This window comes from Polyodon spathula, chromosome 23 (assembly GCF_017654505.1).
Source record: "Polyodon spathula isolate WHYD16114869_AA chromosome 23, ASM1765450v1, whole genome shotgun sequence".
Taxonomy (NCBI): domain Eukaryota; kingdom Metazoa; phylum Chordata; class Actinopteri; order Acipenseriformes; family Polyodontidae; genus Polyodon; species Polyodon spathula.
This window is the reverse complement of record NC_054556.1, coordinates 27,481,481-27,509,090: the sequence shown is the minus strand read 5'-3', so window position 1 is coordinate 27,509,090 and position 27,610 is coordinate 27,481,481. Positions and strand designations below refer to the sequence as shown.

Below are 27,610 nucleotides of genomic sequence, written 5' to 3'. Positions count from 1 at the left end.
CTCGGGGTGCGTTTGTAAAGCACCCCTTCTTCTGCACGTCATCCTTCACCTGACCCTCTAACCTTCAACCCTCTGCTCGTTATTTGCATTGATTTCACTGAATGCAATAAAAGCGAACCTGTCAGTTCAGCGGCAGCTATATCAGGCAACGAGTGTTAAACAGCCTCAACCCAGCAAGCCACAGTCCATAAATCCAGCCGTGCTCCAGTAGGGGCCTCTCCAGTGGGAATACCTCATCACTTCATTAGGCTTCATCAGTCGCTTTGGATTTGCTTTGAATGTTTTACGTCAGCACATACCCAAGCAGAAGTGTACCTTGCGACTGTGCAGCTTCATAATATAATGTCTACGGGTACCTCATAAATCCAGCCGGTCAGTCGTGGTTGTACACTTGCAGGGGGCTGCAGGTACCTGCTGGTTATTAGTTTCAATAGTAAATGAAAGCAAAGCCCCGGGGGAGCGCTGGAGCAAGCCTGGGGATTTGCTCTCAAAACATGCAGGCACACCCAGCAGCAAACCCTTCCCAGGGAATTCATTGACCGCACATGTTTCTTGTTAAAAGTTTCTAGCCCCGTTGCCACTCGGCAGCATAGTGTTTCTGTTTCTTGTTTCTTTAATTGCTAAATCACCTTTAAGGAGGATGTATTCCTAGTAAAATATAATAATAATAATAATAATAATAATAATAATAATAATAATAATAATAATAATAAAGAAATGAAATCAATCCTCTCCTGCATATGTCCAATATTCGTGTCTGTTTGTCTTTTGTGCGTTTGTTTCATTGTTTGTTTGCGTGTTCGTTTCATTGCTTGTTTGAATGCTTGTTTCTTTGTTTGCTTCATGCAGAAGCCTTGGTATGGTATTACAATGGTGTGAGACGTTACAAGCTGACAGCCCTTTGCACTGACGTACTGCATCATATGAGGACCTGTGTGCTGCCCTATTGGAATAGCGAGGCGCTGGAGGTATTCATTTCCATTCGCCTTCACAGTGAGTCCTCATTGTATCTGACACAGTGCTGTTTCTCCTCTGAGAAAACAAGCCAGCCCTAGACTCAGCCTGAACTCAGGATGACTGCTGTGTAATTGAAAAATACCATCAGTGGGAAAACGGATCTGACAAACAAGCAACACAAGAGCATACCCAGAACGACTGGCTGTCCCGCCACAGCGCTCCATTAAGCATAATTAGCACGTCTGCAAGGATGTACTCTTGACAGGCTCTTACGTTAGCGAGCGTCGTGTTTGTGATGCTTCCTTCACACTTTGGTATTTTCCGCATCTCAGAGCTTTAAAAGAACCACTGTCTCTTTAAACCCACGAAACCCAATCCCAAAGAAAAACAAGCGCTGCCCCAGGAATATATTAATCTCGTAGTGATAGAAAAGAAAGGAACCCGAGCTGCTAATTGCCTTGGTAATTGTTCAGCTGCATGGAGTCTCTGGAGGTAGTTAGCAGTGTCACAGCCCCGCTCCTGTTTTCTGTCAAGATTGACAGCTCCGTGTACTAGCCATGCCTTAATGACAGGGGCGAGCTGCTCTGCCATTATTTTTAAATTACCAGTGTAACGTTTGTTCGCTGCAGGCTCCCCTTTTTTTGTCTGAAAGAGAATCCAACATATTTGATTACAATTAAAACGTCACAGATCTCAGCTGAAAAACAATGACATCATTTTTTCGCAAAACTCCGAAGTGGTGCGCGGATACAATTCTCATTAGTAACTGAATCTGCCCTAACCTCTCCGTCCCTGCCAGCTCACGCTGTAGTCATTAGAGTCAAAACGGGCAGCTTTTTACATCCTTCAAATATTTCACTTGTATACAACATTGCATACCAGCTTGGGTTATCAAATCAGTCTATCTATCTATCTATCTATCTATCTATCTATCTATCTATCTATCTATCTATCTATCTATCTATCTATCTATCTATCTATCTGCCTGCCTGCCTGCCTGCCCGTGTCTGTCTGTCTATCTATCTATCGATCTATCTATCTATTTATCTATCTGCCTTCCTGCCTGCCTGCCTGCCTGCCTGCCTGTCTGTCTGTCTGTCTATCTATCTATCTATCTATCTATCTATCTATCTATCGATCCATATGAACGGGTGACCACGCACACCTCAAGGGAGCATCTTAACCACTACACAAAAAAGGCTGGGTCATGGGGTTCCTCTGTGCTGTGGTTAATCAGTCACTGTCCGCTCCTGTCAGGGGTCCCTCTGTGCTGTGGTTAATCAGTCACTGTCCGCTCCTGTCAGGGGTTCCTCTGTGCTGTGGTTAATCAGTCACCGCCCGCTCCTGTCAGGGGTTCCTCTGTGCTGTGGTTAATCAGTCACCGCCCGCTCCTGTCAGGGGTTCCTCTGTGCTGTGGTTAATCAGTCACTGTCCGCTCCTGTCAGGGGTTCCTCTGTGCTGTGGTTAATCAGTCACCGTCCGCTCCTGTCAGGGGTTCCTCTGTGCTGTGGTTAATCAGTCACCGTCCGCTCCTGTCAGGGGTTCCTCTGTGCTGTGGTTAATCAGTCACCGTCCGCTCCTGTCAGGGGTTCCTCTGTGCTGTGGTTAATCAGTCACCGCCCGCTCCTGTCAGGGGTTCCTCTGTGCTGTGGTTAATCAGTCACCGTCCGCTCCTGTCAGGGGTTCCTCTGTGCTGTGGTTAATCAGTCACCGTCCGCTCCTGTCAGGGGTTCCTCTGTGCTGTGGTTAATCAGTCACCGTCCGCTCCTGTCAGGGGTTCCTCTGTGCTGTGGTTAATCAGTCACCGTCCGCTCCTGTCAGGGGTTCCTCTGTGCTGTGGTTAATCAGTCACCGTCCGCTCCTGTCAGGGGTTCCTCTGTGCTGTGGTTAATCAGTCACCGTCCGCTCCTGTCAGGAGTTCCTCTGTGCTGTGGTTAATCAGTCACCGTCCGCTCCTGTCAGGGGTTCCTCTGTGCTGTGGTTAATCAGTCACCGTCCGCTCCTGTCAGGGGTTCCTCTGTGCTGTGGTTAATCAGTCACCGTCCGCTCCTGTCAGGGGTTCCTCTGTGCTGTGGTTAATCAGTCACCGTCCGCTCCTGTCAGGGGTTCCTCTGTGCTGTGGTTAATCAGTCACCGTCCGCTCCTGTCAGGGGTTCCTCTGTGCTGTGGTTAATCAGTCACCGTCCGCTCCTGTCAGGGGTTCCTCTGTGCTGTGGTTAATCAGTCACCGTCCGCTCCTGTCAGGGGTTCCTCTGTGCTGTGGTTAATCAGTCACCGTCCGCTCCTGTCAGGGGTTCCTCTGTGCTGTGGTTAATCAGTCACTGTCCGCTCCTGTCAGGGGTTCCTCTGTGCTGTGGTTAATCAGTCACTGTCCGCTCCTGTCAGGGGTTCCTCTGTGCTGTGGTTAATCAGTCACTGTCCGCTCCTGTCAGGGGTTCCTCTGTGCTGTGGTTAATCAGTCACTGTCCGCTCCTGTCAGGAGTTCCTCTGTGCTGTGGTTAATCAGTCACCGTCCGCTCCTGTCAGGGGTTCCTCTGTGCTGTGGTTAAGCATTTCACTGCATTTCTATGTGTTAATAAGTGGGTCTGTAAAGCACTCCTGGAGGAAACCCCAGCAAGGTTAACACACAGTTAAAGAGCAGCGATGTTTAGATCAGTCACTGTTAAGATCATTAAAACAGACCAAGCTGATTGCTTTCTTACTGGATACCTACTATAGAAGGCACAGGTTCTCAGGAATTCAAGCAGGGATTTGACTTTCCAATGTTACATAGTAAACCCACTTGCTAAATCGACTATCCCAGTCTCTGGAACCAGCATGACCAGTTGAAAACCAGTAAAAGTACCAGCTCGGACGGGATTAACCAGTGGTGGTCACTGCTGGATTTTCCATCGTATGTTTGTAAGTTCACTGTGGGGCTCCTGTTTCATCTATAGGGAAGACCACAGTTATTTTTTGGACTGAAAGAAAGAAATGGTCATAAAGCTGAAAAAGAGAGAGAGAAAAAAATGCAAGGGGGATGGATTAGTTGCGCCTTGACACATTGGTGTGGTAGTAATTATTAGTAGGTCTTCAGTTTCATTCATGCGTTTCACTGATGAGGTCGCTCTCAATTGTATTTTTGTCCGGCTACACCAGTTCTCAGCACATTTGGTTTATTTTCTCATCTTCAAGCTAATAGTTAATACCTGTACGTTTCCTAAAAAATATTGTACCTGGCAAAGCTCAATAGAAAATACATCCCTCGCAAAAATAAACCCAAACACAGGCCGTTCACTCAGTAATTTCAAAGTCATGCATTCAGAACTGAGCCAGCACAGGGCTAGCTCTGCTGCTACTCACAGTCCCTGCGAGTTCCTGAGCTCCAGGACCAGGTGCTCACACCAGGGAATACGTACAGGGTGATGCTGCTCTTTGGAACAGTGAAGGTCTGCGTGTTTCAGGACCCCAGAATTATTTACACAGCCCGAGGAAAGCAATGATTGCACTTTATAAATTAAAGTCAATATTATTTTGTGTACCGATCTGCGGTTTGATGTTTGGTTTCAGTATAGAAGAAGATGGAAAAAAAACAGGTGGAATCCAACAGAACATTAAGCAATATTCATAGCAGAAAAATGATATTTCCATCAATGAATGGGCCGTGGCTGCACAGGAACCCACAAGCACGTAAAATACACACCGTGAATCTGAGGGCGGCGGACGAAAGAGGGGCTCACGGGCTGCTGGGTTTGCTTTTTTTAAATGTTTTTAAATAATACTGTTGCTATAAATGAAGCCAAAGGACAGGGTTGGAATCCTGGATCGGGTTAAAAGGCCCGTCCTGATTGTGAGCGGAATGCAAGCCCAGTCTAAAACTGGATCCAGCGCACATGGCTTTTTACAGATGAAGGCAGTCAATGTATGTCCAGGAACGCTTACTGAATTAATCAAGCCAAAGGGACGCAGGCTGAAGTGACAAGATCACACGCACATAACGTGATAAATGCGATGCTTCACCATGTAGCTCCTGCGCTCATCAGTGTTTTTCTGGCCCACTCTGCACATTTTAAAAGCTTCAACTGCGTGGTTTCCAAGCTTGCCAGACATGCACACATATAAATACATCTATGTACATACACCGAGCAATAATAGGAGGCTGTGCCAGGCTATACATGCAGCGTGCCTAAAAAAAGAAAAATGAAACAAAATGCACTTTTTACTCGTGAAACGTGACACCACATCATTCTAAACCACAGCAAGAGCTCTAATTAAATTCAGGGACAATTATATATATATAAAACTGCAACGTTAGAAAAGGGATTATAAGGAAGGTCAAGCCCAGTGAAAGCTGCTTTTTCTAGCCATTTTAAAGTCCTGATTGAATCTTTTGCATTTGCTGTGTTGTGGTTCGCTTGCTGACTATCAAACCCCTTTAGCTGTGTCTCATGAACACTGTGAAGTCACGCAAGCCCTTGCAGCCACACATTCGGAACACTTTCTCTTCAGGGCTCCCTCAAGTAACAGTCTCGGGGTGCAGGACAGATGGGATACTTTGTCTGCGATGGAGCACTTCTGGTGTGTGCTCTTGGAATAAGAAGACTACCTTTATAAATGCTTTCAACACTTAAAGCATATCAGAGTGTAATAAAGCACAGTGAACACGCAGTGAAGCCCCGAGAGGTGTGAGAAAGCATGCTAAAATACATGACAAACCATGGTAAACTGTGGTAAGGACAGTAAAAATACATGACAAACCATGGTAAACTGTGGTAAACTGTGGTAAGGACAGTAAAAATACATGACAAACCATGGTAAACTGTGGTAAGGACAGTAAAAATACATGACAAACCATGGTAAACTGTGGTAAACTGTGGTAAGGACAGTAAAAATACATGACAAACCATGGTAAACTGTGGTAAACTATGGGAAGGACAGTAAACAATACAGGCAAATGTTCCATGGTAAACTTTTATAAGGATAGTCAAATGAATAATAATAATAATAATAATAATAATAATAATAATAATAATAATCAGTAACATCAGGTGGTATACATGCATTTTTACACAATGGAAACTTGTGAGTCAACACATTACAGAAACAATAAGACATAGTAATGAGCCCAACTTCGAGAGAAAAGTTATTCAGAAAGGAGCCTGTAGGGGTCACTGGTGCACAAATGAAGACGTGCCTAAGCAATGAACATGCTCTTTATTTCTGTGTCAGTGTTTAGCCGCACAGCAGATATTTATTCATTTGCTTCATGAAAAGGAAAACTGTGTTCCAGGCTTACTGCGAGTCTATTTTAATGGGTTTTGTTAATATGTGTGACATGCTTGATAAATGTTATTGATAAACTTATTGAAACACGATCTTTAAATGAACCGCACAAGTCCAATATTCATGACTGTGTTAACGGTTCAGTCAATGTGGCAATAGACTCTGAATTTGGGAAAGGGTGTGAAATTAGTGCAAAACACATTTCAATTCATCAGGTTTAATTCACCTTCTTCAAGATGACAAGGGGAATCTCTTTACTCTTCACCTTCAATGGGATTCCAAATCCTGCTATCCTGTCAATAACAGTGGCTCATTTCATTAAATGGCTCCTTGGTTTCTTTCTGGAATAACTTGGCCTAACAGCTGACCTTGAGTGTTCCTGATCTATCTGTGCCAGACAAGAAGACATTCTCTGAACAGTATTCCAACATGGCAATGTTCAAAGTGAAACCAGTTTGCCAGTACAGTATGAAGTAAACCACAACCTGTTGGGTTCTGCCTCTCCACAAGAGCAGAATGCAATGATCTCAGGGGGCTGTATCTGTCATGTTCACTTGCACCCTTTCCTCAGTTCCTCGAGCGTTTCTGAAGTGGTACCCAATGGGTATTCATTGCTGCGTGGGGCAGATGCCACACTCCTGACTCTCTGTCTGCTTTGCGGATTCCATTACCTCCTGCATGTCTTCCCCAGGACTGTATACAAGCATACACCACGGGAAATGGGTTTTACAAAGAACCAAAATACCTGATAACCACTAAACGTGAAGAGAGCATGGAGGCATCAACCTTCCAATATTAAATATCTAGACAATGGCAGGGCAGCATTCCAAATGAAATGTGTTGCTCGTTCAATTGCCAGTTAGAGATTTCCAAAATAAAATTGAGGGTGCCAGGAATGATTAATGGCATGCATTCAATTTTAATTTCTTTTTTTTTTTGGACAAAAGAGAAAACGCATGTACAGTTTCAGGGGTTTAAATTTTATTTATTTGTTTATTTTTTTTTGGAAAAGCATTCGCTGTGGAATGTGTTTTAGATTTCTGCCTAATGATCTGTGCTGATAAAAACAAACAAGAAGGGTTTAGTTTAACACTTTCTTCAGAGGACTCATTTCATTCAGAAGCAGGATCTCTCCCACATTCAAAAAATCTGATACCTGGCATTCGTTTACTGCTGTCTTCTAAATGCAAGGAGCTGGAGAGGTGTCTGATAAGACAGGGCTGTTTGTTCTCTGCTATTTTTTGTATCAGCGACACTTGCTATTGGTTTATATGAGTATCTGTTATAGATATATAATAGATAGCAAGCAATCCATATGGATAACATCATTAAATCTTTACCCATTGCAGTGCCACTGTGCAGCTAAATAACATATATCTCTCGTGCAAAGCAAATAATTGTCTGGGATTGGTGCAGCTACCCCTCACTCCAGCCAAACCCTAACCATAATCGAAGCTATTACCTCTCATTCCAGCCTAACGATAACCCTAACCATAACCATAACCCCTCACTCCAACCAACCCCTAACCATAACCATAACCCCTCATTCCAGCCTAACGATAACCCTAACCATAACCATAACCCCTCACTCCAGCCAAACCCTAACCCTAATCGAAGCCATTACCCCTCATTCCAGCCTAACGATAACCCTAACCATAACCATAACACCTCACTCCAGCCAAACCCTAACCCTAATCGAAGCCATTACCCCTCATTCCAGCCTAACGATAACCCTAACCATAACCATAACCCCTCACTCCAACCAAACCCTAACCCTAATCGAAGCCATTACCCCTCATTCCAGCCTAACGATAACCCTAACCATAACCATAACACCTCACTCCAGCCAAACCCTAACCCTAATCGAAGCCATTACCCCTCATTCCAGCCTAACGATAACCCTAACCATAACCATAACCCCTCACTCCAACCAAACCCTAACCATAACCATAACCCCTCACTCCAACCAAACCCTAACCATAACCATAACCCCTCACTGCAACCAAACCCTAACCATAACTCCTCACTCCAACCGAACACTAATCCTAACCCTAACCATAACCCCTCACTCCAACCAAACCCTAACCCTAACCATAACCATAACTCCTCACTCCAACCAAACACTAACCCTAACCATAACCATAACCCCTCACTCCAACCAAACCCTAACCCTAACCCCTCACTCCAACCAAACCCTAACCATAACCCCTCACTCCAACCAAACCCTAACCATAACCATAACCCCTCACTCCAACCAAACCCTAACCATAACCCCTCACTCCAACCGAACCCTAACCATAACCCCAACCAAACCCTAACCCTAACAATAACCCCTCACTCCAACCAAACCCTAACCATAACCCTCACTCCAACCAAACCCTAACCAACCATAACCCCTCACTCCAACCAAACCATAACCATAACCATAACCCCTCACTCCAACCAAACCCTAACCATAACCCCTCACTCCAACCAAACCCTAACCCTAACCATAACCCCTCACTCCAACCAAACCCTAACCATAACCCCTCACTCCAACCGAACCCTAACCATAACCCCTCACTCCAACCGAACCCTAACCATAACCCCTCACTCCAACCGAACCCTAACCATAACTCCTCACTCCCTCACCCTAACCAACCCTAACCATAACCCCTCACTCCAACCAAACCCTAACCATAACCCCTCACTCCAACCGAACCCTAACTCTAACCCTAACCGCTGACTCCAAAGCCCAGTGTCCTGGCAAAGAGGTCCTTCCAGCAAAGCCAGCATTGAGATCCCACGGGATGTTCCAGTTTCTGGTGCTCTGCACTGCAGTGACAAACCAGGGTTTCCCTTTAGAAAAGTTTTGGGAACTGGTGGCTCATTATGTAAGTACAGCTCTGTCTGTCTGCATATCTTACATCAGCGTGGATTCAGAGCAGCAGCTGACAGAGACTCCCTGGTGAAGTTATTGAGGCTAAGAAAGCTCAGCTCCCCGCTCTCAGAATTGCAGTTTCTAAAGTGCTCTCCATGCAGGCACAGCCCAGCAGACAATTCAGAAGAGATCTGATTCAATGAGCACCCCACTCACAAATTGCCCTCTGAAGGGAGCTGTTTGAAGTTTACCGGACAGGACGGGCACTGCATTGTCAAGTTAGGAAACTAGAGAAAGGGTTTATAGTAAAAAAAAGACTAACAGAAAACTGAGGAGAATAAAAAAGGAATATTGAAACCATGGATAAGATGTAATTATTGAAAAAACAAAAAGAAGTGGGAGTGGAGAAACTGACTTTATGCAAAATATACTACTTCCTGTGTAGAATGGGTCTTGCTACAGTAGCACACTCCTGGTTGAACTGCAGTGCACTGGCACACCGGCCAGCACTCACTGGTTTGGATCGGGGGCCCACTCAAGGAATTTCCAAAGCCCATGCAATGATTACATTAAGACTTATAGCTGAAAGAAATGACAGCAAACTCAACACAGTTACGTAGCTTTACATAGGGCTGCAGGAAACCTGGTGAAACCTGTCAGTTTTTTAACAGTAATTTCTGGCAGATGTAATGAGTTCATTCTGTTATATTTATGACCAGAGTTAGAGTAGGAGACTTAATAGCACTGTAAATCCATGCACTGGGGGTTCACCTCTGGGAACTTAACCAAACAGAGATAATGAACTCTCCCAGCCTAGCCCGTATTAACCACGGGCTATTCAAAATTCCACTCAGCTGTCAGCAGCACATGTACCGGATCCTGCATGGTGGCAACAGGCATCATACATGCACGTTTCTAATTGTCACTTATATCGTCTGCAGCTTCTCAAAGCTGTCTGCTGACTGTCTGACGGATGTGTGCGTCTGTGTGTCTGCAACCATAGAGGATGGGTCCAAGGCAGTGGTACTCAACTCTGGCCCTCGAGATCGAATCCAGTCCAGGTTTTTACTCCAAGCATGTTCTAAGGTAGTTAATTGAAGCTGCTAAGAGTCAATGAACTCATTTAAGACCTGGTTGGAATAAAGACCAGGACCGGAATAGATCTCTAGGGCCAGAGTTGAGCACCACCGGCCCAAGGCATTCGCTTCTGGGTTGTTGGCAAGTCAGAAGCCATCTTGAGCCCAAGCTGCAATCGAGGACAAACTTGACCACCGTTTGAAATCTTGATACAAAGCAGCCTTTATGGGCACCCTTGTATCGCATTGCAATGTAGACGTCTACCCCACTTACCCCATGCTGATCACAGTATGCATTCAATGACCGTTTTTGGACCATGCGTTTAAGCTTGCATGGCTGCATCAGTCTTAGAAGCAGTTCTAAAGAGAATCTTTGGGCTTGCTCAGGAACCCTATTTCATTGGGGTTCTATGAGAGCCATTCTTATACACAGGGAGCCCTGAAGGGTTCTGTACAGTGGGTTCCAAATAGAACCATATGGTCCAGTAAGGTTGTTCATTCATGTTCAAATTGTTAATATGCTTCACTTTTATTTCATGGTGAAGAAATGTGTATATTGCGTGTGATATACTATGCAAACTACAATAGGCTGTGCAGTACATCATTTCAGATGGAATAGATCGAAAAACGGAATCCGAACGCCATTAAGAGACACAGCGCTTTATTATAATGCGATTGAGACACTGAAAGTCTAAACTTTGTATCAAGTTTATTTTTAAATAATATAGCGCTATCGAGTATTTAACAGTTATAGATGATAATGCGATTAAACGAAATAATAATAATAATAATAATAATAATAATAATAATAATAATAATAATAATAATAATAATAATAATAATAATAGCCAGGTTGAATTAGTACACATGCTAGTGGTATCTGCTCTGGAACGGGTTTCTTGCACTATCCGTCATTTAAAGGAGGTCTAAAAGACACGTGTGAAACTTTTATTTGTAAAAATCAATAAAGTAATAAGTAAAGTAAAACGGCTTCTTTAAATGACGTAATTCAAGGAATTGGTCCTTGTGACTTGTTTCCTATGGTGCATGACTCACAACAGTGGAAAGTAAAGAAGATTTTAAAATAAATATATTGCACTTAAATGAGTTTGGACAGCATGACATCAGAGAGTAATTAAAGTGTTGTTTTGTCGGAATTCAATTTCCAATTCCTGAGTTCAGGTTTGTAAGGTTTCTGAGCACCTGCAGCGCTCTGTGTGTGAAGTATTTTCACTGGAATAGATTCAAAACCTTTTTTTTTTTTTTTTTACACAGAGGCAGCATTACGCCATTCTTCCCTCTTGGAAAACTGGGATTTAAAGAAGTGTCCTTCAAGATACGACGCAGAATTGCAGGAGAAAAGGGAAAGTCAAGTTTCTCCTTTCAATGCACATGAAAAAAGAGGTTCGGCACTGATCTCTTTACTGGGAACCGGTGGACTGTACAAGTGATATACGTTTCACTATGGGACTGAACTGTGGAGCTGAGAACAACGATTTGGAAAGTTTGACAGTCCAAAGAAAACTTCACTGGGGTTTGAAGCTGTGGTTTTGCAAATTTGTTGATGTGTTCTTATTCCAAACTGCAGCAGCCTCTGGAGATTGTTCTCTTGCTCGGATTCAAAGGAAGCTCAGAGGATGAAAGTATTGAAACGTCTCCCTCTGTTACTCGGGTGCTGGACTCTGCTCTATCTGGGTCTAGCCCCAGTGGTAGTGAGCCATACTGGGACCGCGCACAGTAGCCCTGACGGCAGACAAGAGGCGAGCAAAAGCGCGAGGAAAGAAGGCACCCTGCAGTCTCGAGCAAGGGGTCCCGAGACGCCTATGATTGGGGGCCATGTCATGGGGAGCCGGACACCGTCAAACGGGTCGAGGATCACTCAAATCAGAACGGGAGCCCCTTTGATTCGGGGCGAGACAAACAAGGCAGCAGCCAGGGTCTTGTCGTCTACAGCTGGACATGGTGTAATCGGGACCGGGCACGCCGGAGTTGCGATGGACCTGGGAAGAAAAGAAGCCGCGCGTTCTTGGGTGCCCGGAGCGGCGGCGAGGACCGGGAGCGCCTCAGTAAGAACTGCAAACCCACACGTTGGCACCCAAGAAGCCAGGATACCTTCCCTGGGCAGTAGGGTCGGTGAGGCTGCTAAAACCGAGACCGAGGCGTCAAGATCTGGGGGTCACAAAACTGTTAGCCGAAAGGCAGCTGCCCCGCTTGCGCAAAGGAAGTCCAAAGCTACTACTGGACAGGCTAATAAGGACTTCTCCAAGCACCCGCTAGTTACACCTCATGACTACATGCTTTCACTGTATAGGACTCTGTCTGCAGCAGAGACGACGGGGCTCAACAGCAGTGTGCAGCACGAGGCTGGACTGGCTAACACCATCACCAGCTTCGTGGACAAAGGACAAGGTAGGTTCTTTTGTGCGTTTGTGTGCGCGGTACAGTATTCATTATTATTATTATTATTATTATTATTATTATTATTATTATTATTATTATTATTATTATTATTATTATTTGTTTTACAGGTGTACAATGCTCTGCACATTCATTGTGATGAATGCTTTACCAGTGACCCTGCCTCTTGTATATGAGATAATGAAGCATGCATGCACCTGAATGCTTTACTGTATAGACGTAATATGCCATTGTTAGTTTCATAATGTATATTTATTTATTTATATATTTTTTGAATTAGAAAATGTAATCATATTTCGGTTTGTATTGACCCTGGTAGAATAACGCGCTATGGTAATACAAAGCTCGATTCGGATCTCTTGGATAAAATAAACATAAGTCATCACTATTAACATCGTAACGAGACCTTACAATGAGATGGTATGTGCATGTACATTTATAACATTTTACAACTAATAATAATAATAATAATAATAATAATAATAATAATAATAATAAAAACATTTTAAAACATAGCAAAATATAATTAATTAAATATAAATCTCATGGAAGAAATTCTAGTATTTATTTTAAATACTGTACATAAACGTTACCATAATAATAATAAACCCTATTATTTTCTATTGTTTATTATTTTATACAAACTAAAATGTGTCTATAATTTCTTGCACGCGGTTTGTGTTTATTTCCTTGCACGTTTATGATTAAACATTTCTGCAGTGGTTACCGGCTTGACAGCTTTTTTTTTTTGCACATAATGATAGAGAAGCTATAAAAAATGCCAACAAGATGCTAGGATATATTGTGAAAAGTGTTGAATTTAAATCATCCAGAATACTGTGTTCAGTTCTGGTCGCCTCGCAACAAAAATGATATTGCTGCTCTCGAAAGAGTGCAAAGAAAAACGATCAGAATTATTCCGGGTTTAAAAAGCATGTCAGATGCAGACAGGCTAAAATAATTGAATCTGTTCAGTCTTGAACAAAAAGGACTACGCGGCGATCTGATCCAAGCATTCACAATTCTAAAAGGTATTGACAATGTCGACCCAAGGGACTTTTTCAGCCTGAAAAAAGAAACAAGGACCAGGGGTATTAGATAAATTCGCATTCAGAACAGAAAATAGGAGGCACTTTTTTACACAGAGAATTGTGAGGGTGTAGAATCAACTCCCCAGTAATGTTGTTGAAGCTGACACCCTGGGATCCTTCAAGAAGCTGCTTGATGAGATTCTGGGATCAATAAGATACTAACAACCAAACAAACAAGATGGGCTGAATGGCCTCCTCTCATTGGTTAACTTTCTTATATTCTTAAGTTCTTAACTCAGCTGGAACATTCAAGCCTGCTAGAAATGTATTGTATTGTACACTATTTAATTTTAGGATCCACACTTTATCTATCAGTCCACTGACCTACATGTATGCTTTGAAACTCTGAATATTATGATTTTAGCAAACAGGGTCTATAATGACCACAAAAGAGATGAAACATGGATTAGCTAGATTGTACAATGGCCTGCAAATGCATCAATGAGGATACTGATGTTCTAACGCTCGTTCCAAGATTTCCTATTGTTTCTAATCACACATGCTAGGAGAGTTCAGAGCTCGCAGATTCTTTTGCAGCTGGCCAGTGTTTGTATTCTTGTCATTTTATTGCAGTTATTTTCTCCTGCCAAGCGTATAGCTCTGCTCTAAGATTGCTGGCTCTGGCTGGAGGTCCATAGGTGTCGATTCATTTGCTCCACATGCCCTCTTTAACGCGAGTGCAGCAGGAATACTCCACTCTAACTAATACGTCTTCATCTGGAATGACAGGTTGGGTACAGGGGCCAGAATAGAGAAGGTGATACACAGCCTGTCTCATTGCTGCCCAGTTCCAGAGTCACACACAACCTGTCTCATTGCTGCCCAGTTCCAGAGTCACACACAACCTGTCTCATTGCTGCCCAGTTCCAGAGTCACACACAACCTGTCTCATTGCTGCCCAGTTCCAGAGTCACACACAACCTGTCTCACTGCTGCCCAGTTCCAGAGTCACACACAGCCTGTCTCATTGCTGCCCAGTTCCAGAGTCACACACAGCACCCAATGTTCAGTATCATTCAGCTGCCTGGGGGTGCTATCATTTAGTGACAGAGCTTTCAAATTAAATAAACATCTGAAATGTATTCTTACATGGTTCTGTCTGGCTCAGTGTTTTATTACATGGTTCTGTCCAGCTCAGTGTATTATTACATGGTTCTGTCTGGCTCAGTGTATTATTACATGGTTCTGTCCGTCTCAGTGTATTATTACATGGTTCTGCCTGGCTCAGTGTATTATCACATGGTTCTGTCAGGCTCAGTGTATTATTACATGGTTCTGTCTGGCTCAGTGTATTATTACATGGTTCTGTCAGGCTCAGTGTCTTATTACATGGTTCTGTCAGGCTCAGTGTATTATTACATGGTTCTGTCAGGCTCAGTGTCTTATTACATGGTTCTGTCTGGCTCAGTGTATTATTACATGGTTCTGTCTGGCTCAGTGTATTATTACATGGTTCTGCCTGGCTCAGTGTATTATTACATGGTTCTGTCTGGCTCAGTGTATTATTACATGGTTCTGCCTGGCTCAGTGTATTATTACATGGTTCTGTCTGGCTCAGTGTATTATTACATGGTTCTGCCTGGCTCAGTGTATTATTACATGGTTCTGCCTGGCTCAGTGTTTTATTACATGGTTCTGTCCAGCTCAGTGTATTATTACATGGTTCTGCCTGGCTCAGTGTATTATTACATGGTTCTGTCAGGCTCAGTGTATTATTACATGGTTCTGCCTGGCTCAGTGTATTATTACAAGGTTCTGTCTGGCTCAGTGTATTATTAATTAATTTTAATTAATTTGTAGGGTTTTTTTTAATTTAAAATAAAATTCAATTACTAATAAATCGGTCAGAATTCTTTTATTTAAATTCAAATGGGGTGGGGGTCAGTGAATGTTTATTTGTTGCTAATATTTTCTTTCAGATAAAATTATAATTATCATCTAATCAAAGGACACCACTACAATATGGGGCACCTAACACGACCCAACAAATACAAACACACGACGAACACGCAGTGTAAACAAGTCGAAAACGAAAACGTTTTTTAAGCATTTCTAAACAATAAACAGCGTACCTATTGCTTGATACACAGTCTTACGTTTTCTTGTATTTATTTTCTCTGTCACAGATGAGCACGGGCCTCCTATCAGAAAGCAAAAGTACTTGTTTGACATCAGCGCTCTGGAGAAGGACGGCTTGCTTGGAGCTGAGCTGCGTATCCTTCGGAAGAGGCTGTCGGATCCCAGGAAAGCTCATTCCGCCGGGAGCCTTTACACCCTCCGGTTATCCTCCTGTCAGACCAGCAGCCAGGCCTCGGTGCTCCTCGACTCCCGCGTGATTGACGTTCTCGAAGCGCCCCAGTGGGAAGTGTTTGACATCTGGAAGCTTTTCAAGAACTTCAAGAACTCGGTGCAGCTGTGCTTCGAGCTGGAGGCTTCGGAAAGGGGGAGGCCAGAGAACCTCAGGGTCCTGGGATTCAACAGGATCGGCCGCCCGGCCAAGGAGAAGGCCTTCTTTCTGGTCTTTGGTAGGACCAAGAAACGAGACCTGTTCTTCAATGAGATCAAGGCCAGGTCCGGCCAGGACGACAAAACTGTGTATGAGTACTTATTTAACCAGAGAAGGAAGAGAAGAGCCCCTCTCTCCTCTCGCCAGGTGAAAAGGCAGATGAAGATCCCCAAGCCCAGGTGCAACAAGAAGCCCCTTCACGTGAACTTTAAGGACATGGGCTGGGATGACTGGATCATTGCCCCACTAGAGTATGAAGCTCATCACTGCGAGGGGGTTTGCGATTTCCCACTCCGATCACACTTAGAACCTACAAACCATGCCATCATTCAAACTCTAATGAACTCTATGGACCCTGACTCCACCCCTCCCACCTGCTGTGTCCCCACCAGACTGAGTCCCATCAGTATTCTGTACATAGACTCCGCAAACAATGTGGTGTACAAGCAATATGATGACATGGTGGTGGAGTCGTGTGGGTGTAGGTAGCAATACTTCTTGTTGTGCTGTATGGTTACTGACTGGATGGATTTGTGTGAAGAATAGTTTGCCTAGTTGTCTTCTTCGTCAGGGCATTGAAATGCAAATTGTCTGGTGAAGGGACAGCCTTCTTTGAGTCGTCCATGCTTACAGGAAACCAGAACGCTTCCTAAGTTGAGGGCATTTCTAAAAAAGAAAAGAAAGGCGTAGCAAATGCACTTCCTTGGCCAATCATGAAATGTAACTGGAATATGTTGTTTGCATTGTAGCTTTCAGACACCCTTCTGAAATGCATAGTATTATTGTAGGAGTCCCAGGTACTTCAAATGATATAAACCCTGGCTATTATGTGTATCAGTATTACTGAATCAAAATGACAATTTTTAGTTTAGACTGACTTTATCAGTCTTCATATAAAGCACTCCATGCATGCGTTGCTGTTTAAGCACAGATGATTGTCCTGCAGTGGAGTTGACAGATCTGTGATGCTGGGAGGTGGTCAGGCACTGCAGTCTGCAATGTAATAATAAACCACAAATGTAACAACTTCTTACCCACGTTTGTAATAGCACCCGTGTAATTGTTGGATCCATCCTCTAATCGAATCTAAACCACTGGCTTCTAAAGGCTCCAGAAGTCTGATGTGGTTTGAAATGGCCAGCAGCCCATCCATTTCTATCCACAGGGCATCCTCGGGTACAAACGTGGGAGTCGATACAGATCTGTGGTTGAATTGCTATGACACGCATATCCATTGTATGTCAGTGAGAAAGATAACCATTGCCACGCTGTTATGTGGAAACACCGTCAATATCAATATTCTAGAACATTGTTAATACAATATATATTTATATATTTTAGAAGATGTAAACTTCGGAATTCAGTGTCTATGTATTTATACTTGTTGGAATTAAATGAATCGATATTTTAATGCTGGATAAAATGTAGACCATCATTTACTGGATGAGCCTCCAGGTATCCATATTAAACTAAAAACATGATTCAAAGGGTAGTGTAATGTCACCATTTCATATCCGCTGAATGCTAGCCTTTACTCTAAGAGCCATTCTATATTATCACACAGCAAAAAGGTATCAAATTAAAAATAAAAATACATTATGTTTAGAGGTCCCTAATACTGCATCAAAGTATGAAGGTAAATACTTTGAAAGACACTGTATTTTTAACATCAAAATCACTGTTTTCTTTTCAAACTGTTTAAGCACTGATCACATGCACAATGTACTCTGTTGTGCTCCAGAACTTCAGCTCCTGCAATTGAGCTGTGGGGCTTTTTGAAGGAAATGTTCTTAACTCCTTCACTGTTCTGCATGTGCATGTAAAAAAACACATAAAAACAGAGATGAGGCTCCTGCCCCAAGCCTGTAATAACTGAGTTACTGTGGCTAAGGAGGACTCACAAAGTTACGATCAGGAGAAACGTACGTCCTTCTATGAAGTATTTTGGTTGCTTTCCAAGTTGTATTCTCCGCCGTGCGAAAAAAAAACGACGTCCAATCACACTGCTGCTTTTTACAGCCTGACTTTGTGATCTCTGGGCCTCAGCAGCCGCTTCACCCTCGAGACAGAGGGCTGATCAGAGGTGCGACGAATGCCTGGTTCACTGTAGAATGACACGGCTGTTCTTAAAACTCCTTCCGTCTCTGGAACTGCAAGCTGCAGTGTTGAGTTTCCCACTGAAGTGAATGAAAAGGCCTGCCACAGCTGAACACAGTAGCCCCAGTGTTGTGGAGAGGGCAGAAAACGACTCCGAAGGGATGTAACTCTCTACCAAACAGGCTTGGGTCACTTTCCAATAGGAAGGTAGCTGGTTTCACAGTTTTGTTGCTTTCAGAACTCTTGTGCTGATTACAATTCAGCCATTACTTTTTTTTTTTTTATTATTTGTTTTGGTTTAATTTGGGTCAGCACAGTTTGTTCTCCAGAGAGATGTTTTACTTTCATTTGACACTTTTCAGTTTTTCATTATAAAACCACCTTTGTTGCTGAGCGAGATATTAAAACCTACTTACTCTTCAGAAATACAGGGGGCACACATGACAATTACTGCATGTCCTGTATTTACTTAGGAATTTACAGTAAAGGTTACGATATTTACAATTTGAAATATCATAATGCATTTTTTAAAGAGCGAATAGAAGTATGTAATTGTAGAAGGACATTTATAGAAGCCATTTATTTTAAGAAAATGAAATATTCTACACAGATACATTGACATCTTAACAGGTCAATGAGTGCATTGCTATCTTTCATTCAGTCATACACTGCACAAAGACTACAGCTATGGCCAAAAGTTTTGCATCACCCTATAGAACGACTTAGTTTGCTTCATAAAAACGAATGAAATCTGCTGCATAATGTTCACATATATTACATTCATATATATTCATATATTATTATTATTATTATTATTATTATTATTATTATTTATTTTTCAATTATGTCTTAGTCTTAAAATTGCTAAATGTTTGACCTGAGCAGTACATTGCGAATGGGATAGATTCAACCATTTATGATGCACTGGTATTTCAACATGAACACTCCCAATGGAAAACATATAACCTTAACTTATATCCTTAACACTGGACTGTCTCCCCGTGTTTAACATAGAAGCAAAAACTGAGCTCTTGACAGGATTGAGTTTCATTGTCACTACTGCCCGCCCTGGGCTGTGTGGTAACGTGTCAATCTGAATCAACTGTCTCAGGACAGAGGTATTAACCCAAGTCTCATGTTGCACAACATAACCAGAAACACATGAAAGAATTCATTCAAATGAAGCTTTCCTAGTAACTTCATTTGCTGCTACTTTAATTGCAACTTTGTAGTTCCCTATCAGTTTCACAACCAATTCCATTCACTCTGGCTCCCTCCATCAGGGCTCCGAAACGTTTCAAACTTCTTTCTGGGGGACCTCTTTTTAAAGACGGACCTCCATCTGAAAATTGAGGGAAGGGCAAATTGAGAAAAGCTGTAACGGAAGGAAACTCAATGCTTTATGTCTGTAAGTATCACCAGCCTGTTTCTCAAAAGTTTCCAGAATCTCGTCCGGAATCTCAGGGTCAGCTATTTCAGACCCCCCATGGAGTCACAGATTCTACTGCCTTGACTGCCCCCCCCCAGTGAATCCATAGCAGAGGAACACTGTGTTCACCTCACAACCCCTCTTTGCTGTATAATCATTCACAGTGTTAGTGGGGGAGCAAGCTGTTGAAGGAGACTCTTCTTCACACAGAGAATGGTGAGGGGATGGAATGGGTTACCTAGTCATGTTGCTGAAGGAGACTCTTCTTCACACAGAGAATGGTGAGGGGATGGAATGGGTTACCTAGTCATGTTGTTGAAGGAGACTCTTCTTCACACAGAGAATGGTGAGGGGATGGAATGGGTTACCTAGTCATGTTGTTGAAGGAGACTCTTCTTCACACAGAGAGTGGTGAGGGGATGGAATGGGTTACCTAGTCATGTTGTTGAAGGAGACTCTTCTTCACACAGAGAGTGGTGAGGGGATGGAATGGGTTACCTAGTCATGTTGCTGAAGGAGACTCTTCTTCACACAGAGAGTGGTGAGGGGATGGAATGGGTTACCTAGTCATGTTGCTGAAGGAGACTCTTCTTCACACAGAGAGTGGTGAGGGGATGGAATGGGTTACCTAGTCATGTTGTTGAAGGAGACTCTTCTTCACACAGAGAGTGGTGAGGGGATGGAATGGGTTACCTAGTCATGTTGTTGAAGGAGACTCTTCTTCACACAGAGAGTGGTGAGGGGATGGAATGGGTTACCTAGTCGTGTTGCTGAAGGAGACTCTTCTTCACACAGAGAGTGGTGAGGGGATGGAATGGGCTGCCTAGTCATGTTGTTGAAGGAGCCTCTTCACACAGAGAGAGTGGTGAGGGGATGGAATGGGTTACCTAGTCATGTTGTTGTTGGAGACTCTTCTTCACACAGAGAGTGGTGAGGGTATGGAATGGGTTACTTAGTCATGTTGCTGAAGGAGACTCTTCTTCACACAGAGAGTGTTGAGGGGTTGGGATGGGTTACCTAGTCATGCTGAATCATGTGGATGCTTTAAGATGTTTTGAGATCAATCAGTTACTGGGACCCAGATGAGCACTGATGGCTAGAATGGGCTCCTTGTGTTTCTATATTTTCTCATGTTTCTCATGCTCTAGGAATACTATAGATTTATACAGTATTGAAGCATCCAGGCCTGGGAATCAACACGACGAGGCAACCCAATGCACCAGATCTGAACACAAGAGGCATGACATGCAGGTATATAAATACTGTATATATTTATAGGATACATCACCCAACTGGACGCTAAATCAGCACTCTGCCAGTGACTGATAGCCTGGCCTTCCCCCCGGCTTAACATTCCTGTTGCTTCACGTTATTATTATCAGATCTGGCGTTATTCCCATGGCTGTTGTTAAACATTTTGCAAATGGAGTCTAGAATTTCCCAGACAGATGCTGCGGGAAAATTCACATGTACCATGGTAATGTTGCCAAGGTAATGTTGAAAGAATCCATTGAAACAGTGTCAAAGTCCAGCAATAACCATGTTGGACAAGGGCCTACATCACACTTCTAACAGATTCTTTAAAATAAAAAGGCACTTGCAGATATTATCAGCTTTTAATAGCAGCCGTATGCACGTTCCCCACATGGAAAATGTACACTGCGGCTGTTTCACTGTCTGGGTCATGACCCCTCCCCGCCTCTGAATCCCAGTCCTGGTTTATAAGTTAGGGGGGCGAGGCATGCTCCCATGATCCCCTCTCTGAATCCCAGTCCTGGTTTATAAGTTAGGGGGGCGAGGCATGCTCCCATGATCCCCTCTCTGAATCCCAGTCCTGGTTTATAAGTTAGGGGGGCGAGGCATGCTCCCATGATCCCCTCTCTGAATCCCAGTCCTGGTTTATAAGTTAGGGGGGCGAGGCATGCTCCCATGATCCCCTCTCTGAATCCCAGTCCTGGTTTATAAGCAGTTGACTGTATTGTTATTAAACATGCTGCTTACATTTTGTGTTACCAGGCTTTCACAATGCTTCCTGCACTTTGCTGTGTTTTCAGCATGGTACTGGAAACCACAGTAACCCTTTACAGTGGAAACTAAGCTGAGATGCATAGCTGTACAGGCTTCCTATATTAAGGGATTAGCAGTGTGTTGGTTTTCCTCAGTTCAGTTTAAATACATGTGATGCTTTGGTAACGTTTCTGTGCATTCACTGCATGTGTGGTGTAACTGATGCCTGTGTGTGTAGGGGGAGCATTGTTTACTGTCACACCCGTTCTTTCATTTGGATTTCATTTGGATCATTTGCTACTAAAAGTTTAGACGGGGCAGCAAATCTGTTTTTCACATATGCATTGGGGCAGGTCTGCCACTGTAAAGGACATGCCAAGTCCTTGTCTTTCTATCTTTCTGGAGTTCGTTTTTCTTTTTTTTTTTTGCAAATGTGGTGAACACCTGCAGAATGTACAACCCTGATGCTAATGTCTGCACTCACTAAGACACTACTTGATCAAGTTTAGGGATCAATTCGCTACCAGGAACCGATGGATGAGCATAGATGGGGCAATCGACTCACTCTCCTCCCTAAATAGTCCTAAAGGTTCTTATGTATCAACACATTTTGTTTACCCTGTAGCATAACTTAATGCTGAGATTTAACACAGAGCGGTTCTTTATCAGCCCGTCCTGTTCAAATAGACGCTACTCACGGAGGGCTTCAAATCCCAGCCCAAAGTGATGTTGTTTTTAACCGTTTACAACCATACACGCAAGAACGGCAGAGAAGCATTATTATTATTATTTATTATTCAGCAATTCCTGTGAGACTGAGCTTGAGCTGCCCTGCATGGTGTGCGGTTCAGCATCAACATGCTTACAGATCCTTGAGTAGGTGCTGCCGGTCCCTTCACACAGAGTCACGTTCCTGTCCTATGCTCCTGCAGCAGTGCCATTGCAGGCTTTTCTTTTCTGCAGGCAGGATCTGCTCCTGGGGGGCTCCTGGCTGGCTACCAGCTCTCAGATGAACGACACCATAGCACGATTGGGATTTAAATATAATACAGGTATGTTTTGCTGAATTTTATTGCATTTGGCTGAGGCATGAAACTTAAGCCGAATGGGTAAACACGAAGTGATGCCATTTTAAACAATGCTGGCTGTTAGCAGCCGAGTAACTGCCTGAACTCCATGTATTCAATTAGGTCATTTCCTGTGTAAAGTATGCATGTGTACTGTATAACCCAGGGTGGCATGGAGGCAGGGGCGTTTCGATGAGAGATTTGCTTTAACTACAAAACACAGTTGGTCGAGCAAGCAGAGCAACGATGGTCAAACTGCCTTTTTTATTTATTCTTCTTTAGATACATACTGGACGCGTTCCAGTTTATACAAATGACATTTGTTACAGCTGAAACTAGCCCTCTACAGAACCACGTTTGAATAATTAGCACTTAACACATTTAACTGGGGTATTGCAATTTTAAAAGTGAGACAAAAACACAGAGTTCAATCTCAATCCAGCTAAATAAATTGTTCCGCTTTTCACCTTTTTTGAGTTAATTACCTGTTAATAACAATCTGACTAACATGTTAAATAATGAGGCATGCTTTTGTTAATGGTTACTTACTATATAGAAACCAGCACAAGAAGTCCAGCTAAAACTGATTAGGAAACATCAGACCCCTTGAGTGGATTAGCTATCCAAGATCTGTCCTACCAGTAAAACAGGGTTACGTTCGTTCAGAAGCAAGATGTTACTGCAGCAATGTTTAGCAAATTAGATGAGGTTTAATTTTATTCTACCTGTTTAGTGGTTTATAAATAAGTTAATACACATGAACTAAACAATGACACAAAATGAACAGCATCTGTTAACATGTTAGTAAGCTACTTGATAACAGTTAATAAGCAGAAAGTTTCCCATTAAAACAAAGCAGGACTGAATAAACTTTGTTAGCCTTAGTAACGGTGCAAGGGCCCACGCAGGGATGTTTAGCAAATAGGGGATAAAATAAAAATAAAGAGATAGAAATCTCGATGCTCTTTTAATAGACCTTACAGGGGCCACTGCTTTAAACGTACACTTACACATCTGTCAAAATACATGTAATAAGTTATACATAGCCATTCATGAAAGGAATTAAGATTTTTAGCACTTACATAAATACATCCTGGGATTGTTCTGTTGAGCTTGGCCCTCACCCACTCTCCAGCCACTGCATCCCTCTCCACCCCTAACACACACACAGCTGTGATTTCAAAACAGGATGGAATTCGCTGGCCTGTGTTTATCTTGCAGGGTCTCACTTACAGAACCCCTCGCAGGGTGGAAAACCTGTCCTCCGTGGTTGTCTATTTCTGGAAACTGCCCAACTCAAGTTTGTTCTTCCAATGTAGAAAAACTGAATTGTAGCCGGTGGAGCAAATCAGAGCATGATGATTCAAAAATCAGATCACAGTAATTCACAAATCAGAGCATGATGATTCACAAATCAGAACACGATGATTCACAAATCAGAACACGATGATTCACAAATCAGAGCATGATGATTCACAAATCAGAGCAGGAGGATTCACAAATCAGAGCATGACGATTCACAAATCAGGACACAATGATTCACAAATCAATAAATCAGAGCACGACGATTCACAAATCAGAGCACGACGATTCACAAATCAGAACACGATGATTCACAAATCAGAGCAGGAGGATTCACAAATCAGAGCAGGTGGATTCACAAATCAGAGCACGACGATTCACAAATCAGAACACAATGATTCAAAAATCAATAAATCAGAGCACGACGATTCACAAATCAGAACACGATGATTCACAAATCAGCTCAGTTTCCAGTTCAGTAAACTGCGCATGTATAATACTTGAATGCAGGACTGTCCAGCAGATAGCTCTTGAGCCATGCCTAGCTCACTAAGGCCCACAGCGTGGCTCTTTTGATTAAGAAGCAGTGTCGCATTCAGGGATGTTAGTGGGTTTGAAGAGAATGTAAGGACGATTGGTTGTCTTTGCAAGTCAGAGTCTCAATAAGTGTATTTCAGGCAGATGCCTTTGTCAGTGTGCTAATGCTAAATGAATACTGTTTTGTGGGTTTTGATAAATGACCCATAAAATAATTGATTGATCTCTATTGGAATTCAATAGGACATAGTGAGCTGCATTCCCAAGCTATTTACTCCTGATCGTCATTAGCATTGTTTTTGTCTGTTGAGGAAAAAACACCATTTGCAATTCTAAAACAAATAAGAAACCATTGAGGACTACTCACAAACCCAGCATCAGGCATCAGAGTTGTTTATTTCCAGTTTTGTAACTTTATTGGCTGTGTTATTACTTGTGAAAATGTCATTCTAATGATGAGTAAACAGCTTAGAGAATATGTAATTACTTTCGAATTCTTATTATTGATTCCTATTTTTTTTTTGGTACAGTACAGGGGGGGTGTTTCCTTTTTTTCTTTGCCATTGGAACAGCGCATCTTCTTGGGTTTGGGGTTAAGGTCAGTGAGAGAGTCAGACCAGCTGGAGCTGCAGAACTGCTTGAGGAACGCAGAAGATTGAAGGATCTCACTTCACAGTCTGGCAGGATGGAAACACTGTTGTATTTAGGTCTGGCTTCGCGTGATCATGAATTCAGCCTGACCATCATTTCCAGCCAGCCAGATCTGGCTAAGGAGGTCTGGCTCTGTGACCTTGGCACGAAATGAAACACAAACTAGCATGGAAGAAAAGGTCTGCAAATACAGTAGCTGGAAAGCAGCTGAAACCAGCAGCTGAAATATGTCCCGGGAGCTGCTGAGCCAGTAAGATCGGAGGGAGGGAGGCGGTTCAGTTGGCGGCTGAAAAGCACGACAGTCATTAATTCTTAAAATCTGCAGTAAATTGCATGTGTGTAACAAGAACTAGTCCTGCTAGTATGAATCTGCAGACCTGTCTGTGCTGCACATCACCCTCTTCGTCCTGGATAACTCTTCACTAGCTGTTAGATTAGATGCAGTTCATTTACAATCCCGTTTCCCATTACAACACTTTACCAGAGTAGGCCAAGTTACAAGCACAGCAAACTGTAGTAAAGCATAGTGTCAGCATGACAATGGACAACGTGGGAAATCTCAGATATAAGTATGGGACATGCGCTCTGCAGCTGCAAATTTACTGTGCAAATATTACCATGGTCAGCATGAGCTTTCCCAGTGGAAGGGTGTTTCCACTGTCTTGCCATGCCTGCACTGTATCTTGAGGGATGGATTAAGATGAGCTGGCTTCTGAATGCTACCATGCTGACACTGCATGGGCTGGGAGGGAGGAGGTCAGTGCAGTAAATTACACTTCTTCACACCGCACACACTTCTTTATTAAAGCTGTGGGAATTAAGGGCGTTCAAACATTCGGACTTGGCAAGGTGAAGTGTTATTCTTTAAATGCATTTCAGAGCACAGTCTTTCTTGCTTGTAGTCACAGTCTGGCTTGGGGAACGCACATTTTTATTGGCTCCCCTGGGACGCCTGTTCGAAACCCCTATTGGTATAAACAAGCTGAAAAGTCACGCTCACTGGAGCGCAGGTCCATTAAACTTGTGAAAGAACACAGGGGCCAGGGGTGCAAGCTCAATGACTAGCACCAAGTCCAAACTCAATTACAACTTTAAATACAGTGTGAGAAGTGCCAGTGCGCTCTTTTACCAAGAGAAAAGATTAAAAAAAATGTCAGAGTACAAACAGAAAGGACAGTTCCTCTACGGAGGCCACAGAAACACTGTAAAGCCCGGGGATGAATCTGATAAATGCATCAGCATGCCACTGCAATGAATAAGTCTTTCACGCCTGGGTTTCAAACACAGCTTGAATGTGGGCCAGACCAAAGTGCCCAAAAAGAAATTAAAATCAGCAGCAGCATCTATTAAAGAGAAATAAACAATCTTACTGTAGAAAGAAGCATGGCCTAATTATGAGTACAACAGAGAAACATCAAGACTCAAGGGGACAGCAGTATTAATACGCTTTTGCTAGACTTTGTTCTTCTCATGCAATTACAAAGATGTTAAAAGCAGCAGCAGCATGCAAAGAAACAACTTGGGAGCAGAAAGCAGAACCCCTAAATCCAATCCCTTTGTGGAGCAGCTGATTGCTACTTTGGTTCAGCAAGCCTGACTCAGACAGATGTAAATGCAAATGTAAATCCACAGTAAATCCACAGTGAGCGTTGCTTCAAACGCTTGGACCTGTGTAGATTGGAGTGAGGTGGACCTACAGGGATTCTCAAGTGTAGCAAAGAGCTGGAATCTGGAAGCAACCTGAACAATCTTTCTCTCTCTCTCTCTCTCTCTCTCTCTCTCTCTCTCTGGATAAACAGAATCCCCCAACCTGCTGTTTTTCTACAACCACTTCTGCCCTCATGAGCCTCTTACTTTCCTGCTACTGCCTGGGAAATGTACTGCTGGTGAGAATATAAAGCTCCATTCTTTTCCCCAGCCCTAGAAGTTATTTTTAATAATGTTAGCTTTGATAATACCCTCCTGCTGGCTGGATTCCACCCAGCGCATCCCCTCATTGCATTAGTAAAGAGTGGACTCTGTTAGGATGCTACTGCACTTTGGAAGCACGCTCTTTCTTGCAAGGCTCTTCGAAAGCTGTTCAGTGCTACACCGTGGCAGTGAAGCACAGGTCAGCCACTGTCAGATCTTCACATTGAGACCACACTGCTGCATTCTTGGTTGGTTTCCGTAGCAATAACAGTGTTATTTTTCTCCTCTTTATCGGAGATGTTTTCCTCTCCCTCTGCGGGTTAAAAAAATAAAACATTTTTTGTAAAATGTGGTTAATTATTACCCTTTTTAAAACTAACACGGGTACTTTGTTGAAGGACAGGCTGTTAAATAGACAGTTTCACGTTGCCAAAGACCT

At 43.0% G+C, this 27,610-nt stretch overlaps 1 protein-coding gene across 1 annotated transcript; it reads left to right on the top strand.

The window, feature by feature from the left end:
* The first annotated feature begins 11,347 nt into the window (after positions 1 to 11,347).
* Positions 11,348 to 17,598, top strand: LOC121297779 (growth/differentiation factor 5-like). Its single transcript, XM_041224276.1, has 2 exons — positions 11,348 to 12,564; positions 15,791 to 17,598. The coding sequence occupies exons 1-2, from the start codon at positions 11,793 to 11,795 to the stop codon at positions 16,657 to 16,659; spliced, it is 1,641 nt and encodes a 546-aa protein (XP_041080210.1). The 5' UTR covers positions 11,348 to 11,792; the 3' UTR covers positions 16,660 to 17,598.
* The last annotated feature ends 10,012 nt before the right edge of the window (positions 17,599 to 27,610 follow it).